The sequence below is a fragment of the Dermacentor andersoni genome, chromosome 7 (assembly GCF_023375885.2).
Source record: "Dermacentor andersoni chromosome 7, qqDerAnde1_hic_scaffold, whole genome shotgun sequence".
Taxonomy (NCBI): Eukaryota; Metazoa; Arthropoda; class Arachnida; order Ixodida; family Ixodidae; genus Dermacentor; species Dermacentor andersoni.
The window spans coordinates 66,291,327-66,306,122 of NC_092820.1; the positions used below are offsets into that span (position 1 = coordinate 66,291,327).

Here is a 14,796-nt window from a genome sequence, read left to right on the forward strand (position 1 = left end):
CCTTGTATGCTGTGTTCGACATAATGTGTTTCGTGTGCCCACCTGGTGCTTTCTGTATCCTGCTGTGGTGTGTTCTTGTTGGTGCTTTGTGGTGTGTTTGCAAAATTCTAGCATGTATAATATATCCACATATACGAATGCATGGATAATGCTGCAGTATGCACAATTACTATGGTAATCAATCGTTGTACGTTTATCTGTAGATGACAAGTCGCTGTATTATGGGAGGCAAACGGGCAGTGCATATATTGGTTTATTCAGCATATTATGTGAAAGTTTATTTATAAGGATACGCAAGAAATATCTAAGCGCTCCAAATTTTCTCGCACGCGCCTTAGCAATCAATGTCAAGGCGAAATGCTAAGGCTGAGTCGAATAGCTTTTTATTTTTGACTAAATGATACCTCAGCCTCAAGCCTAGAAAAATCTTATCAGGAAACTTGGTAGCCTTGTCGGAGCTGAAACCAATTCACCGCCAGTAGCCCCCTCTTATTCTCCTGAGTGATACAGCACTGCCTCAAGAACACAAAGTAATTTTTATATCACCGCAAATTATTTTATATTAAAGCTGTCCTTGACTCGAATCACGGGATTTTTTCGTCTCCGCTGAGAGAAAAACCATTCCTTGAATTTCGAATCGAAAAGTGTCTAGCTCCTTTGCAATTATACGTGCAACAGATAGCACAAAATTTCTGTCAATAAACAAAAAGCACACGACCTGCATCCAAACCACAATATTGATAATACGCGTGCGCGAACAATGAAGCACGTAGCACTCTCTCGCATGCGTTCCCAGTAAGAATGCTGCTACGTAAGCTGCGCGGCAGCAGGAGAGCACGAAGTGGGGATTTATGACAATAGCCTGGTAACAATGGGAAACAAGTTGATCTCCCCGCGTACATTTCGCGATTGTGGCTGCATATGCCGCCGTGGCACCGGCAGTGAACGATATCTTTTATATATAAATACAAAAAGCGGTTTGCCGGTTATGCCATTGCCAGTTTTATGTCATTCAGTGCTGGTAGGAAAATTAAGTGTCTAACGGTGCAAGAAATGTAACTGAATAAAGTACATACATCCACTGGCATTATTGCAGGGGCTGCAAGGAAAATTACATGGCACAGCTCTATTTGAATATAATTTCAAAGATGTTATACGAACAACACATAAGCAATTTCATTGAGTCCAAGTAGAGTATTTGAGCAAGTGCTGAAAGCGGCGCCGGTTGTGCCAGGCAACCAGAGGAGCTCTCCTATTGTATCACCTAATCACACTGAGAGCAATTCTGATAGTCAGAATACAGCTTGTATCTCTCCAACACTTGACTTTTGCTATCAGGCTATCATTACATAAGCCATATATACAGAACTACATGAACTTGGACATTATAAGAAGCACAAAGCAATCCGAACACAATGAAGAGACACATAGACTAGACATCAAGTGCAGGGTTCAATGACGAAAAGAGAGCAACGCACATACTTGCGCAGAAACATACGAAAAGAAACAGAAGGCTCAATTGGCACGCATAACAATTCCAGGGCCGCATGAGATACCCGTTTTCTTTTGGATGCCAGGTTAGGGAAGGTGTGCTCACACATTTATCAGTTTTGTTGCTAATGCACAAATCGTTTTGCAAAGCTGCGCAGGACACGGGTGCCCATAAGTCAGGGATATACGAGCATTGCCGGCACTGATCTCTGAAATGTCCGCCCCCACCAATGACTTACTAGCTGCGTGATGCTCTCTAAATTTTTCATCGACGCATCGGCTGTACTGACAACCATAACATTTTCCGCAGAAACATGAAGTCATGTAAACTACACTCACTCTGTACTCCACGGAACACGTAGTGTCCTCTTAGTGCAGTCGGCCTTGGCAGCAGCATTCCCGACATTGCACACACGTGCAAGCTTAGCAGACGCTTAAAAAGCGGCCAGGACGCCGCATTTACCAGCCACCGTCTTAATCCTTTTGGACAGGTCATGAAAGTATGGCACAACCACAGGCCACGCCTTTTTGGTTTCAACCTTATGGTGGCATGTCTGGCTCCCTCAATTCAATTCTTTAACCAGACTTCCTTCTATAGAAGGCAACAATTCAGGAAAACCAGCATTGCACAGGCGTCGCACTTTGAAGTTGAAGACTGCACGCAACCTAATGGTCACAAGAGTTTCTATTTTTTTTCAATACCCTTTTTAAAAATTTTGGAATAGACGAAATTGTGGCTAAGGACTGGTTGTTTGGACCTTGGATGATATTTTCAGCACACCTGACTATCATGCAAAATGTTACTGATATCGAGATACTGAAGGCGCCTCTTTCAGGTAATTCAAAGGGGAATTTGAACCGTTTGCTACAAGAATGAAAGACGCCAAGCAGTTGGTTAGCAGTCTCTGCGAAATGCTCAGGCCGCACAGCCTTTACTATAACTAAGCACTCATCAACAAATCTGATAGTGTTTAAAGCCTTAGTAGCGCATGCTGTGTCAAAGCATGTGCAAACACGTGTTTCACAAAAGTATAAAACATCACCTAAAACAGGAGCAATAGATGATCGCGTACGAACACCCTTCTTTCGAAGGACAGGGGTTTTATTAAAAGCGACTGCTCTAGAGCATAGGTAAAATCTCAAAAATTCCATACCGTTGCCGATGTTCAAACCAGTGAAATTTCGGAAGGGAACAGGATAAACATAATGGATGCTTTCAAGGACAGTGCGAGAAAGTTGGCTTAGCAGAACAGAAAAAGATATGCCACATCACTACAAAAAGTCTATCGTGGCTGCAGAGGATACAAAAACTTGGAAATATAACGTAAGAAACTCTGTCAGTTGGGCACGAGGTAAGGGCCATAGACGTCAAGCTATTTGAGATGCCTTTGCAAGAATTTAGAGAAGGCGCTTTGCCATGAATCTTTCTCAGTCACAAACAGCCCTGAATGGCATCCCCTTTTTGTGCCTTTCTACGCAGAAAAATGGCCGACGATTAGGTTAGGTCCCAACGCGAAATTTGAGCGCAGCTCTCATCTGTTTTGGCTTTTCTATGTATTGAGGCAAATAATTCGAGCAAGACATGTATGTAAAATTACAGACAATTTTTATTCTTCACACATATTCCTTCATCACGAAACACTCCACTCCTTGTTGTTGACTGTCATGAAGGAAGCTCTGTGGCCGGAGAAATAGATGAATATATGCTCCATTTGCTGCACCGATGCCTGGTTCGGCGTATAGCACCTCTGGATTCTGGCAACGGCGGCGCTGGGCCTCTGCCCGGGCATCTAGTTTAGCAGCAGCGGCAGACGAAGGACTTCCACCGGTTGTCTCGCTCATGGCTCAAAAAGAACTGGCTGAGAATAAACTTTTTACATAAGCAGGCGGATTATATTATAATATAAACCATCTGTGAGCCTCGGATAAAACGTGTCGTGAGGAACATTTCGCACCAGCCGCCGCAGATGGAGGGAGGTCGGGGAGATGTAGGGAGGTCGGAGAGGCTGCGCGTAGGCGCATAGGAACGTTCCGCGGCGAAGAGATGGCAGCGACTGGTTGACGCCGCTGGCGCCATTAGCGAGTCAACTGAAGGTGGCTATGCGTTTCGGCTTGGGTAATGCTTGGGAAGCGCGAACCGTGATTCGTTGACACAGAGCCGGCGCTTCGGCAACCGGAGAGCACCGTGCACTCTCGTGCGGTCGCAGCCACGGATGACGGGGGGGAAGGGGGGAGCGAAAGGCGGAGGCTATGCGTTTACGCTTGGGCAGCAGCACATCGCGATCAGCCGCCACCTAGCCGGCGCTCTAATTGCCGCCGTACAGGGGTGGCATTGAATTAGGAGAGAACAGAGAGAGGCTCGCGCCGTGCGCGAGAGATGGCGCCAGGTGCGCGCGCAGCTGCAACAGCGTGCTGGCCCCGGCTACGGAGACGGTTATACAGCGAGGCGCAACGGCGACGGCGACGCGAAACGCAGGAGCGGCCGCCAAATAGTTGCGCTCTAAAAGATCCAGGACGTCCTTTTTTGCAACACTTACGGTCTTCAGGCTTTGCAAGTTCATCTGATTGCGAAGATCCACAGCATACTGCCCTAATTTTATCCATGAGGTCATGACGGCCTTGAAGTTCTTTGATAATGCTTGTTGAGCTTTTCCGTTAAGACTAGTATAGGAAGCACCATCATCAGTAGCACTAAGTAGCACTAAGTTATTTTCTGCAAAAATTTATTGGTGTCAGAAACCTGAAAGAGGGCGTTAGTATGTAATCATCTGGACATGAAACAGTCAACGCCTTCTGAAAGATGTCTTCGTTGGTCTATACTCTGTTTTGAAAAATAAAACGAAGTTCGCGTTACTGGTGTTCCATAAAGAAGGTGTATTCGTGGTGCTTCCGAAGGTAGTCCTCTTGGGAACAGCTCAACAAGCAAAATCAATGAATTTCCTGCCCGTCAGGTGCTCACAGAAATAAATAAGAAAGAAAGAGTTCACTTTACGTGAAGAGGTGAACTTGCAAAGGCTCAAGAAGTCCGAAGGTGGTGCAAAAAGTTCCCTGGGTATGTTTTTCCAGGAAAAGCGCACAAAGAGGCGACGCCAATGAGGGCGATTGTGGCTGAACAAGATTCATGGCAAGGCACCTGTTGTAGCGGGTGGCACAGTGACGGAGACGATCCAAGAGCACGTACCGCACTGTTATTTCAGCGACAGCGCACTAGATATATTGGCTGCTTGCCTATGACGTAACATAAAAAGAACGAATCATGTTTGACACGTGTGGCACAGCACTTCATATCACTTCTCCCTTTCTTTTAAAACTGCAGTCTTTGCACGGGTCTTCGTTGTCGGGTAGACGTCCGTAAGACCGGCGGACTTGGGGGAGAGAGCCTGTTCGGCTGGGAGGGACGTCGGTTGGGAGGGACGAACAGGTGCAGCGCCACTTGCTTCTGGAGTGGCCAGGCTGCACCGGGCTTCTAGCGTTGACGTGGGCCGATTCTTGTTGTCCGGGCTAGGTTGAAGAGAGTCGGGAGCCTCCGCTTTTGGGGGTCACGGGTGACACATGCACGCGACGGAAAATTTGGTCGAAGTGACGTCTGGCTAGGCCATCTGGAGTGTCGACCGTTACAAGGCGTGAGCCCTCTATGCTATTGACGATGCCTGGACGCCAACGCTTCCCTTGGCCAAAGTTGCGCACCCACACCTGGTCGCCGGACTGGAATCTGGGAGGCTGCGAGTAACTTTGAGGTAGAGAAGAAACGCAAGTATCCAAGCGCGAACGAATTTGGTCGTTCAGCAGCATTTCTGAAGGAGACTTGCCGCACGGTAGTGGGGCACGTCGATAGTCTAGGAGCACTCGCGCTAGTTTTGTTTCGAGATCGTTCACCATCGAGTGCTGAAGAAGGCCATCCTTTATTGTGCGGACCGCATGCTCTGCGAGACCATTAGATTGTGGGTGGTACGGCGCACTACGTAGATGAGTTATGTTGTTGACAGTCATGAACCGGGAAAACTGGTGACTTGCAAACTGAGGCCCATTATCTGATACAACTGTTTGCGGCAAGCCAAAACGCGCAAACAATTCTCCAAGCCGCGCGATTGTGACTTCTGTGGTCGCCGACCTGACGGGAAGTGCCTCGATACATTTAGTGTGCCAGTCGACGACTATCAACAGCATGCGTCCCTCTATTGGTCCGGCGTAATCAATGTGAAGCCTTGACCATTTGGTTCCCGTTTCTGGCCAACAGATAGGAACCTGTCGATGGGGCATTGGCTGAGCTTGTACACATGAGATGCACGAACGTGCAATGCTTTCGATCTCACCATCCAACCCAGGCCACCAGAACAGCGTCCGAGCCAGTCTTTTCATCGCAGATGCACCCTGGTGTGACCGATGTAGCTCAGCGAGCATGGAGACTCGCGCTTTGCGGGGTACGACGATGCGATGACCCCAGTAGAGCAGGCCTTCTACGCTTGACAGCTCCAGTCTTCTGCACAAATAAGGTTGAAGGTGATTGTGACACGGTGACAAGCGTTTAGGCCATCCATTCAGTACAAAGTGCTGCACAACGCTAAGGTTTTCATCTCCGTTCGTCAGCGCCCGTATGGCATCCGCTGGCACGAACGAGCTGTCAAGGGTCTCTGAAGACAACACGTATTCTGGTAAGGTGCCCGATCGACAAACGTCTGTTATCGGCACGGGCAAGCGGCTGAGTGCGTCCGCGTTGGCGTTTTCCTTGCCGGCCTTGTACTCTATGCGGTAGCTATATTGGCTTAGAAATAGAGCCCATCTCTGAATACGTGCCGACGCCATTAGGGGCACAGGTCGATCTTCTCGTAGAAGTCCCACCAGTGGTTGAAGGTCCGTGACCAATATATACTCGCGGCCCAGCAGGTAGTCTCGAAACTTTGTTACTCCAAATACCAGTGCGAGCGCTTCCTTCTCGAGCCGAGAATAATTATTTTCGGCATGTGTTAACGTGCGTGAACGGAAGGCAATGGGCTTATCCAATTTTCCAATTCGGTGCGAGATTACGGCACCTAAGCCCGAAGGTGACGCATCACATTCCAAACGCACTGGTTGGTTGGGATCGAAATACGTCAGAACAGGCGAACTCAGAAGTGTTTGTTGAGCCTTGAGATATGAATTTTCCTGCGCCGTTCCCCAGTGCCATGTATGCTCTTTTTCACGCAAAAGATACAACGGCGCCAGCATCGTTGACATGTGCGGCAAGAACCGATGATAAGTCAACAGACCCAAGAACGAGCGCAGTTCGCTCACATTCGTTGGCCGGGGCGAGTCGCGTATTGCTGCTAGGTTCTTCTCAAGCGGATGCTAGCCGTCTTTGTCAATGCGATGGCCCAGGTAGACGATTGAGTCTTTGCGAAAATGGTATGATACGCAGATTTGTCGAGCACCTTCAGAATCCACCGCTCGAGTTATTTCCCGTACTTCTCACATACTGCTTTTGTCCAGGTTGCAAAGAAAGCCTGCGAAATATGAAAAAAAAAATGCCACGCGACGCAGCGGCTGCGCAGTGATAACATGATACCCTCATGCGTGCGTTTGATGATAAATGTCGGCTTCATCGCGACTGGCGACGGGGAAGCAGCAGGGCGTTCCTTATCTCCTTGACCGACCTCGGCCATCAGCATGCATTGGCGCCGTCATCCAATGAGAGCCGACCTTGTTCACCGAACACACGCTTGAGAGCAGCACGATACCACTGCGCAACCGCTCCGTCCAGTGTTTTTCTTCTTTTCATATTTCGCGAGGTTTTTTGGAAGCCGGAAAAAAAAGGACTGCATGAGAGGCAACGTACAGGAAATACCTCGGTCGGTGGTTTCTGCAGGTGCTCTGCAAATCTGCGCATCACACTTGGGTAAGTTGGGTAATTAACCTAATTAATTAGTCATGGGGAAAAAATTACCAGAGTTACTATAGCCCAGTGCAAGTAGCATGCGTTCGGTTTGATTCGCTTCCGACGCGCCTTTCATTTTTAAATATTGGCTCAAGTTACGTGGGACACCCTGTATATTGACGCAGGCAGGTTATCCCATTCGATCGAACGTTTGCAAAGGAATGATTATGAGCGCGTTTTGGTTTTATGAATGAAGTGGTGGTCCTAGGAGGGGGGGGGGGCGATGAGCGTGACCTCCCTGAAGACTGACCTGATGCTAAAATATATACATAGTAAACAACATTTTTTTCATTAATGTGGGCAGCACGATTGCAGAAAAATATCTGCCGCAAATATGCAAATCTTAAGAACGCTAAGTTATATTTCGTGACAGAAGCAGCTATCTTGAAGTTGTCCGACAAATGGGTTTGAGATAAAACAATTGAATAAAGAATTGCATAATGACAGAACAATCACTACTTAAATATCACCATATCATCACTGCAACAATCCTACGCCTACAAGCCCAATATTGCTTTAATAAAGGGAATAAATAGCTTTCCAGAAATGTTCCAGCATTCACTTGCATTGCCTATCATTTTCTGTGCTGTCTACGTCCTCTAATTTTAAAGCAAGTGAACCAAAATGGCAAGAGGTTCATTTAAGAGCGGCAGATACCCACTTCCTACATGGCGCAGTTTCATTTAGGGCTGGCGCGAAAGACGTCCGGTGAAATGTGCCACATGCCCAGCGAATTTCTGGCGTAACCGGTTAAAGCGTCGGTTTGTGGTCCTTAAAGAACCCTTGGGATGTGGGCTTGGTTACACTCACCATCGGAGATTGTGTTTATGTTTAGGTGATATTTTTTGGTCGTTGCAGAGTGGCACATTCGCCGTGGCACCTACACAGTTGTCCAAGTTGACGTGAAATGCATTCATTTAAGAGCGGACACACCTACTGCCACATAACCATTGAACCCTGTTTGCATCAACGAGGTTCATTGAATACCAGCAAAGTCGCAGTGAAACATGCCCTCTGCTGTATATGCGCATCGTATAGTTGCTCCGACAATTTTGTTTCGAACCCGATTCCCTCAGCACAGCAGCCTGATGCGCTACCCGTTCGACCAAGTAATACGCTGTAACCGTGGTAGGATATAAAATTATCAGACAGACGGACAGACAGACAGACAGACCGACAGACCGACCGACCGACAGACCGACCGACCGACCGACCGACCGACCGACCGACAGACAGACAGACAGACAGACAGACAGACAGACAGACAGCGTCACGGATCTCCTCCGGAGAACACTCTGGCCGAAAGAATGGACGGGGCGACAGGTGTACCCACACAGACGCACATTTAATACAACCCACGCGACACGAACAGCAGCACACAAACCTAATAAAACTAACACACAAGATACAAAAACTATCAGTACACACGAACCGGTAACACTGCCACTAGCGTTCTATTGAGAGTGGTTGGCGTTCGTGCTCACTTCTGGTTCGGTGCGGATGTGGTGTGGTGCGGGTCCCGTAGCCGGCGTCGGAGTGGCGTTCGACGTTCGAGGGCTGGCGTCGCTGGAGGCGTCGTTGGTTGCGTCATACACACTCCCGGGCCAAACGCCCGTGGAGGTGTGGCCGATGATGTTGGCGTTGGGGCATCACCCGGAAGGGTGGCAACAGCGGTAGACACACCCCTGGCCGTAGCAGGTGGTAGCGTCCTCCGTGGACTTCCCGGGACGGGCTCAGGAACGGCAGGAAGTCTGCGGTGCAAAGCCGTAGATCACGAGCACACCGGAGCAGTAGCCGGCGTCGCTCTCTTCCGGTCGAACCGTCCCTGACCCGCCGAGTCTCCGCTGCTTTCTTCTTCCCCCCCGTGTCTCGCCCTTCCTCGCCCTTTTATAGTCTTCTTGTTAGTCCACGTAATCCTTCTCTTCGTCTTCTTCTGTTCCCCACCAATCATCGCTTTCCATCTCACCGGATACTTCTCCACCAATCATCTCTTGTCACCTCACTGAGAACTTCTTCTTTATCTTCTTTCGTCTTCGGTTAATCCACGTCATTCTTAACGCCATCCTCGTCGTCTTCTTAAAACCTTTCTTCGTCTACCATTTTATTTTATCTTCCCTCTTATATGTGACAGACAGACAGACAGACAGACAGACAGACAGACAGACAGACAGACAGGGCTCGGAAAGCGCGTGAAGTATTATAACAGTGCAAACGCATGAATATAACGCCCTGTACGTTTATTAAAATAAAGCGGCCAGTACATTTCCTGAAATCCAGTAGAATGTAATGAAGCACAAAGGTCTCCAAAATAATCGGTGTGGAATGATCCCTTGAGTACACTGGAAATGATGGTCTGACCTTCATATTTTTTCAAGCTTGAGCCATATGCCATTCTTAGGGTAGGTCAAGAAGAAGGTAGATTCAACCTTCAACTCTTTCTCCTGCAACAATAAACAGCGGGCGGATTACAGCACAGATTTCACATTTAACCACGATGGTCAAAATGGAACAAATTGAGCAATGCTGATGCAAGTGATGCCTGAATTTTTTTGAACCTCTGGCATATTTAACCTCGAAGACGAGATAAATTTCCATGGAGCTTGAGATGAAGGGCCAGCGGACGCGAAGTAAAAAAAACATTCACTAAATGATATTGTTCGATTTTGGATGCCTGAACTGTGAATGCTAATAGCAGAGATTCGTAGTGAAGTAACGCGCAACGACATTGACCGCTTGGGTTGTTTTACTTCCATCAAAATCCAATTTTACGAGTGTTTTTTTTTTTGCAGTTCGTCGCCGCCAAACGCGGCGCCCGTGACAGGGATTTAACACGGGAGATTGAGCTGAACTGCCCAATGCCATAGCCACTGGACTACCGCTGCGTGTAGTGGTGAAACAAGCAATGTAACTAGGTCTATCGCTTGGCGTGGGGACACGTTTGCGTCAGCGGCCTGATACACACAAGGCACCTTGCCGAATGTTGGCTCTAGAGACATACCTCGTAAGATAACAAAATTCTATTCAGTGTGATAACGACACAATACAGGCAGCGAAGTTTACGGCAAGAATATTTACTAATGGACCTCTTGTATACATTGAACCCGGAGGTGGTTATCTCGGTAAACGAACTGATAAAGGTTTGAGAAGAAAAACAGTTCCCGTGAAATAAACACATATGACGGGGTTTGTACTGCGCGCGATTTCTGTGTTGCATTCCATACACGGGAGTTCAAGTTGGCATAGAAGTATCAACTATGTAGAGGATACAGATATTTTAGTCATATAAACAGTATTCATACCTAAGATGTTTCAGTTCTTAATAATCATATCTTAATTCTTCCCAATTGACAGAAAACCAAGTTTGGCTCTCATTTTCAAACTGCGCCGAATATATCATGAGGAAGCATCCACCTTAAGATGGCGGTCGTCCAGAACGAGCTTGTATTTCGCCATTAGCTTCGCCAAGGTTAGTCTCATCTCAAGCTGAGCGAAGCGTATGCCTACGCACATCCGAGGGCCTTGACCAAAAGGTTGGTACGCTGCAAGATCTCCCTGGCCTTTGTTTTCAGGACTGAATCTGCAAAGAGTTTGAGGCAAGGAGTACAAATGTGATTGAAAACTAGATAATGACTGCACCTTTTCGACAGATGTAATGTTAGTTGGTTTACTCAATAAACAAATGCTTCTTCCCTAGACACCGTTCCGAGTAGCGATGTCTAGTTTACCGGCTGAAAGCGACCATCCTTAAAAGCTGTCATTGAGTTTCATTCCGTAAACATTGCATGGAGTATGCTTCATTCAATGGGACGAATTAGGTACGAAATGCTTTCTTCCATTAGCTGGCTGTCTGAATTCGTGAATAGAGTTCTTGATATTTATTATTTAAGTGGCCACATTCACAAATCGTTTCGAAGGTTAGTTGTCTTCAATATTTACCAACTGCCTTCACAAATAAAACGTCCAACATCACTATTAGCTGCAATATACTACTTTAAGTAGTTTTTTTTTTTTAGCAAGAACGCATGTAAATCTCACGAACAGCACGGCAAATGGAACTATGAAGTCCGGAGTGTAATTTCCGTAGCACAAATATACATTAGTATCTATTCTGGAAGTCATTCCGCCCAATAACACGCGCAGTAATCGAGGCTCATTGCTTTGAATACCCCTAGCACTGGAAAGTAAACATAACAAATTGTTTCTATAACATTTCTCCAATCGGCGCTACATGAATAATTAAAAAAATTTAGCCTCACCGACACTTCGCATGTGTGTCAGGTCATGTTACAAGGTACAAGGACTGTGAAAATTAATTATGGGAACGACGTACACACACTGGTCACAGCTAATTAGTCTTAACTTATGGAAAGTCATTAATTCCGGTGGTACTGTTTTTTTACCAATAGCCCTCCGGTATTATTAGGTCAAAAGAATTTCAGGCAGCCCCCCCTGGGCCTCTCTGTCATGAGACTTCAGAAAACCGCGTCAACTCTCCACGTCCAAGTGACATCAACGCATTAAAGATGCTTTATCCGGCTAAAAAAACTGAATTTTCAGCGCAATAGCCCGAGACTACCCTGTTCTGAAAAGAATAGTACGCCAATCGATCTGGCACTAGCTACTCGGAGCTCCTGCAGAATATATTTATTTCAGTATAACGAATTGATAAAGCCTCTGCTTTAAGGAATGGGGCGGCTATCGGCCGTTGTTGGGGATTAGGTTTGAAAGGAATTTAATTTGCCAAATTATTTGCTGAGGCACATCTTCATCTCAGTTTTGTCTTTGATCTTCCGCTTTATGCAGGCTCAGGTATTACTATGTGCATGTTCAGTTCCATCGCTCTCACATGGGCTCGTCCACTCCTCCTACACTGCACGAGCCAGGCCAGTTTGTCTGCAATATGTCGTGATGGCTTTCTCTGTTTCAAGGTGAGTTGGCATTCAGTTTGCTAGGGTTCTAATGTCTTCGTGCAGTAAGTGTTGAATGTCAGAGCTCCCTTATGGAAAAGCTGCGTAGCTCCAAATCAGGTATTGCAAATCTGCTCTGCGTGACTTCTGATAATGTGTGTATCGGTTGTAAGTGTTCGCAGTCGTAGCTTCTGTGATTTGGTGCCATTTGCAAAGTATGTGTGGTATGCAGGGTTGGCCATAACCATGTTCAAGAAAACCTCTTCCGCGTGAGGAAGCTCGCCTTTGTCGTCAAACACATGCACGGTTGTAGCTTCTAATTGTCTCTGTTTGCTGTCTGCTTTAATCTTGATGTGAATGTAATGCGTGAATGCGCTGCTAGGAGAGCCTTGGGCCCACATCTCTCTCTAGGTACCGATTTTGGCACGCGGCCTTTGGAGAGGAAATGGAGTGTGGGGTGCTCTGCGTGTAATCAAGCCCATCCACTTGTGCCGCAACTGCTTCAGCAGCTGCGTTTCCCCCATCTGTGCCAGCGTGACCCTGTGTCCATAAGATTTCAACAGTTGTACCATTGTCCTGTATTCTCTTTAGTTCTCTTCTGGTGTCGCTGGCCTTAGCTTCATCTCTCGTAAGCGCCGTCAATACGGCCACCGCTTCGTATGTGTCAGTAAGGATCCGATGGTTATTCCCCACACTCTGCTCCACAGTGTCCCCCATGTCAATCGGAATGGTGTTGACCGCTCCCTGTATGACTAAGAATTCTGCATGCAAGGTTAGACCCCTGCAAAGCTGATATGTATGAGAGCGATTGTGTTGGGGTGCAGATGAGCTAATGCAGTAAAGCAATGAACGGGGCGCTACGTACCTCCGCGTCCTGGCCCTTACGTTCGTCAGTGCCACACTGTGCCTAATATAATCATGAGCTAACCCAGGACGTGCTGGCTACATCGTTTCTACTTGCAGCGTCCATGTAGATGCCAGTGGTGTGCTTCGAAGTTCGGAGTCCCAATCTCTTTTGAAGGATTTTTCTAACTTCCGTGTTTCGTCTGGCGATGGCGTGTTGTTGCCTACGGATGATTTGTAGTGTTTCCCGTGGTGGCATTATGATCGCTTCCCCGGGCTCTGGCCTCATGTGGACTTTTTTATCCCATGCCATGATCCGTTTTCCTTGAGTCGCGTTTTGCAACTGGCATCGCATTCGAATTCGTGTTTCATTGATTATGTCTCATATGGGTGGTATCACTACGCGCTTAAAGAGGTCCTCTTTCCTCGTGTGCTTCGGTAGCCCAGTGATCGTAGAAAAGGATCTTGGTTAAAACACGTTGGCGGGCCAGTTGGTTAGAATCCATGGTAGAGTGTATAAGCGCGACTGGACGAGGACGAAGGTTACACAGAAAATAGCAGGTTAACACAGAAAATAACAAAAGGCACTCATGTTCTACCCAACATCGCAAACAATTTGTAACCTGTACTCATAATTCGTTGTCTATGCCATCCCACTTTCATGCGGAAGTACGTATATTGGTCAAACCGGCAGATGCATCAACGAGAGATTAAAGGAGCATCAATATAACATCACTGAGGTAATCTCGGGTCATTTGGGTATTCACTGGCGAGATTGTTCCTGCAAGCCCATGTTTGAAAGCACTTCCCTTCTCTATAAGGCTCATAGCAGGATGACGAGGGAGATTGTAGAGGCCTACGAGATAGCAAAATTAGAGCAAAAGTGCGTAAGCAAGCCTTCGGTGTCACTATCGGAAATGGAGATACGATTCTTTGGTTTGTCTTTGTGACGATTGTAATACATGTTTTTCCTTTTTTTCCCTTGCCTTGCACACGTTTCCGGTTGAACGAAATGTACCACTCAATGTTCTTTTTTGCTGTTACGTTTGTTTCCGCTCGCACGGTATATATTTATCGATGCGTACGAAAATAAAATGTATAGTTAAAAGTGAAGCGCTGTGTCTGTGTATCTGTTTCTTTCTTCGTCCTCGTCCAGTCGCGCTTATACACTCTACCGTAGAAAAGGAGGCACACTAACTTTTCGATGTTGCGGGAATCTCGCTCAGAGAAGTCGTAAACGGCTGCCCTGTAAAGAATTCCTCCGATCGCGACTGCTTTTGCAAGCGTTTGGTGCGCTTTCCGACGGGCTCCGCCATACTTGCTTAATATTCGTCGAACCATGTACAACAGCGGCCTCCATTTTTGCTTCAGTATGCGAATCCATTGCTGGGTTCTATTGCAGCTGGCAATGCGTGCTCACAGGTTCTTCATTTGTCCATTGGTTGACGTAATATCGCTTTGGCCGATGTGTAACGTCATCTGCTTGCTCACAGTAGTTGCTTTCTTTCCGTCTACGTTGATTCTCTACGTATTCTCTGGCGACAGTTGCCGTCCGAGGTTATCTGGAGTGTCGGTAAGGCTGAGGATGGCTGCTTGCCATCAGTTTGCATGCTCTGCTCGTCAAAATATTCTGAAGCTTGCGTT

General features: G+C 47.0%; 2 protein-coding genes across 7 annotated transcripts in view; one reads left to right on the forward strand and one right to left on the reverse strand.

Moving 5' to 3' along the window:
- LOC126534369 (uncharacterized) overlaps positions 1-10,840 on the forward strand; it is a 110,163-nt gene extending 99,323 nt beyond the window's left edge. Inside the window, exon 9 of the mRNA XM_055072835.1 lies at positions 10,754-10,840. Within this exon, the coding sequence (XP_054928810.1) occupies positions 10,754-10,818 (65 nt within the window). The 3' untranslated portion in view covers positions 10,819-10,840. The remainder of the gene's footprint in view (positions 1-10,753) is intronic.
- The window catches only part of LOC126534366 (cytochrome P450 3A12-like), a 65,982-nt gene continuing 60,804 nt past the window's right edge, over positions 9,619-14,796 (reverse strand). For 5 of the 6 annotated variants that reach the window (XM_055072829.2, XM_055072831.2, XM_055072830.2 and 2 more), the window contains 2 exons: positions 10,814-10,979; positions 9,619-9,843 (listed from right to left, as the gene is read on the reverse strand). In XM_055072829.2, the coding sequence (XP_054928804.1) occupies positions 9,763-9,843; positions 10,814-10,979 (247 nt within the window). In that variant the 3' untranslated portion in view covers positions 9,619-9,762. Of the gene's footprint in view, positions 9,844-10,813; positions 10,980-14,796 lie in introns of those variants that run through there. The other variant, XM_055072833.2, reaches the window with a different exon arrangement.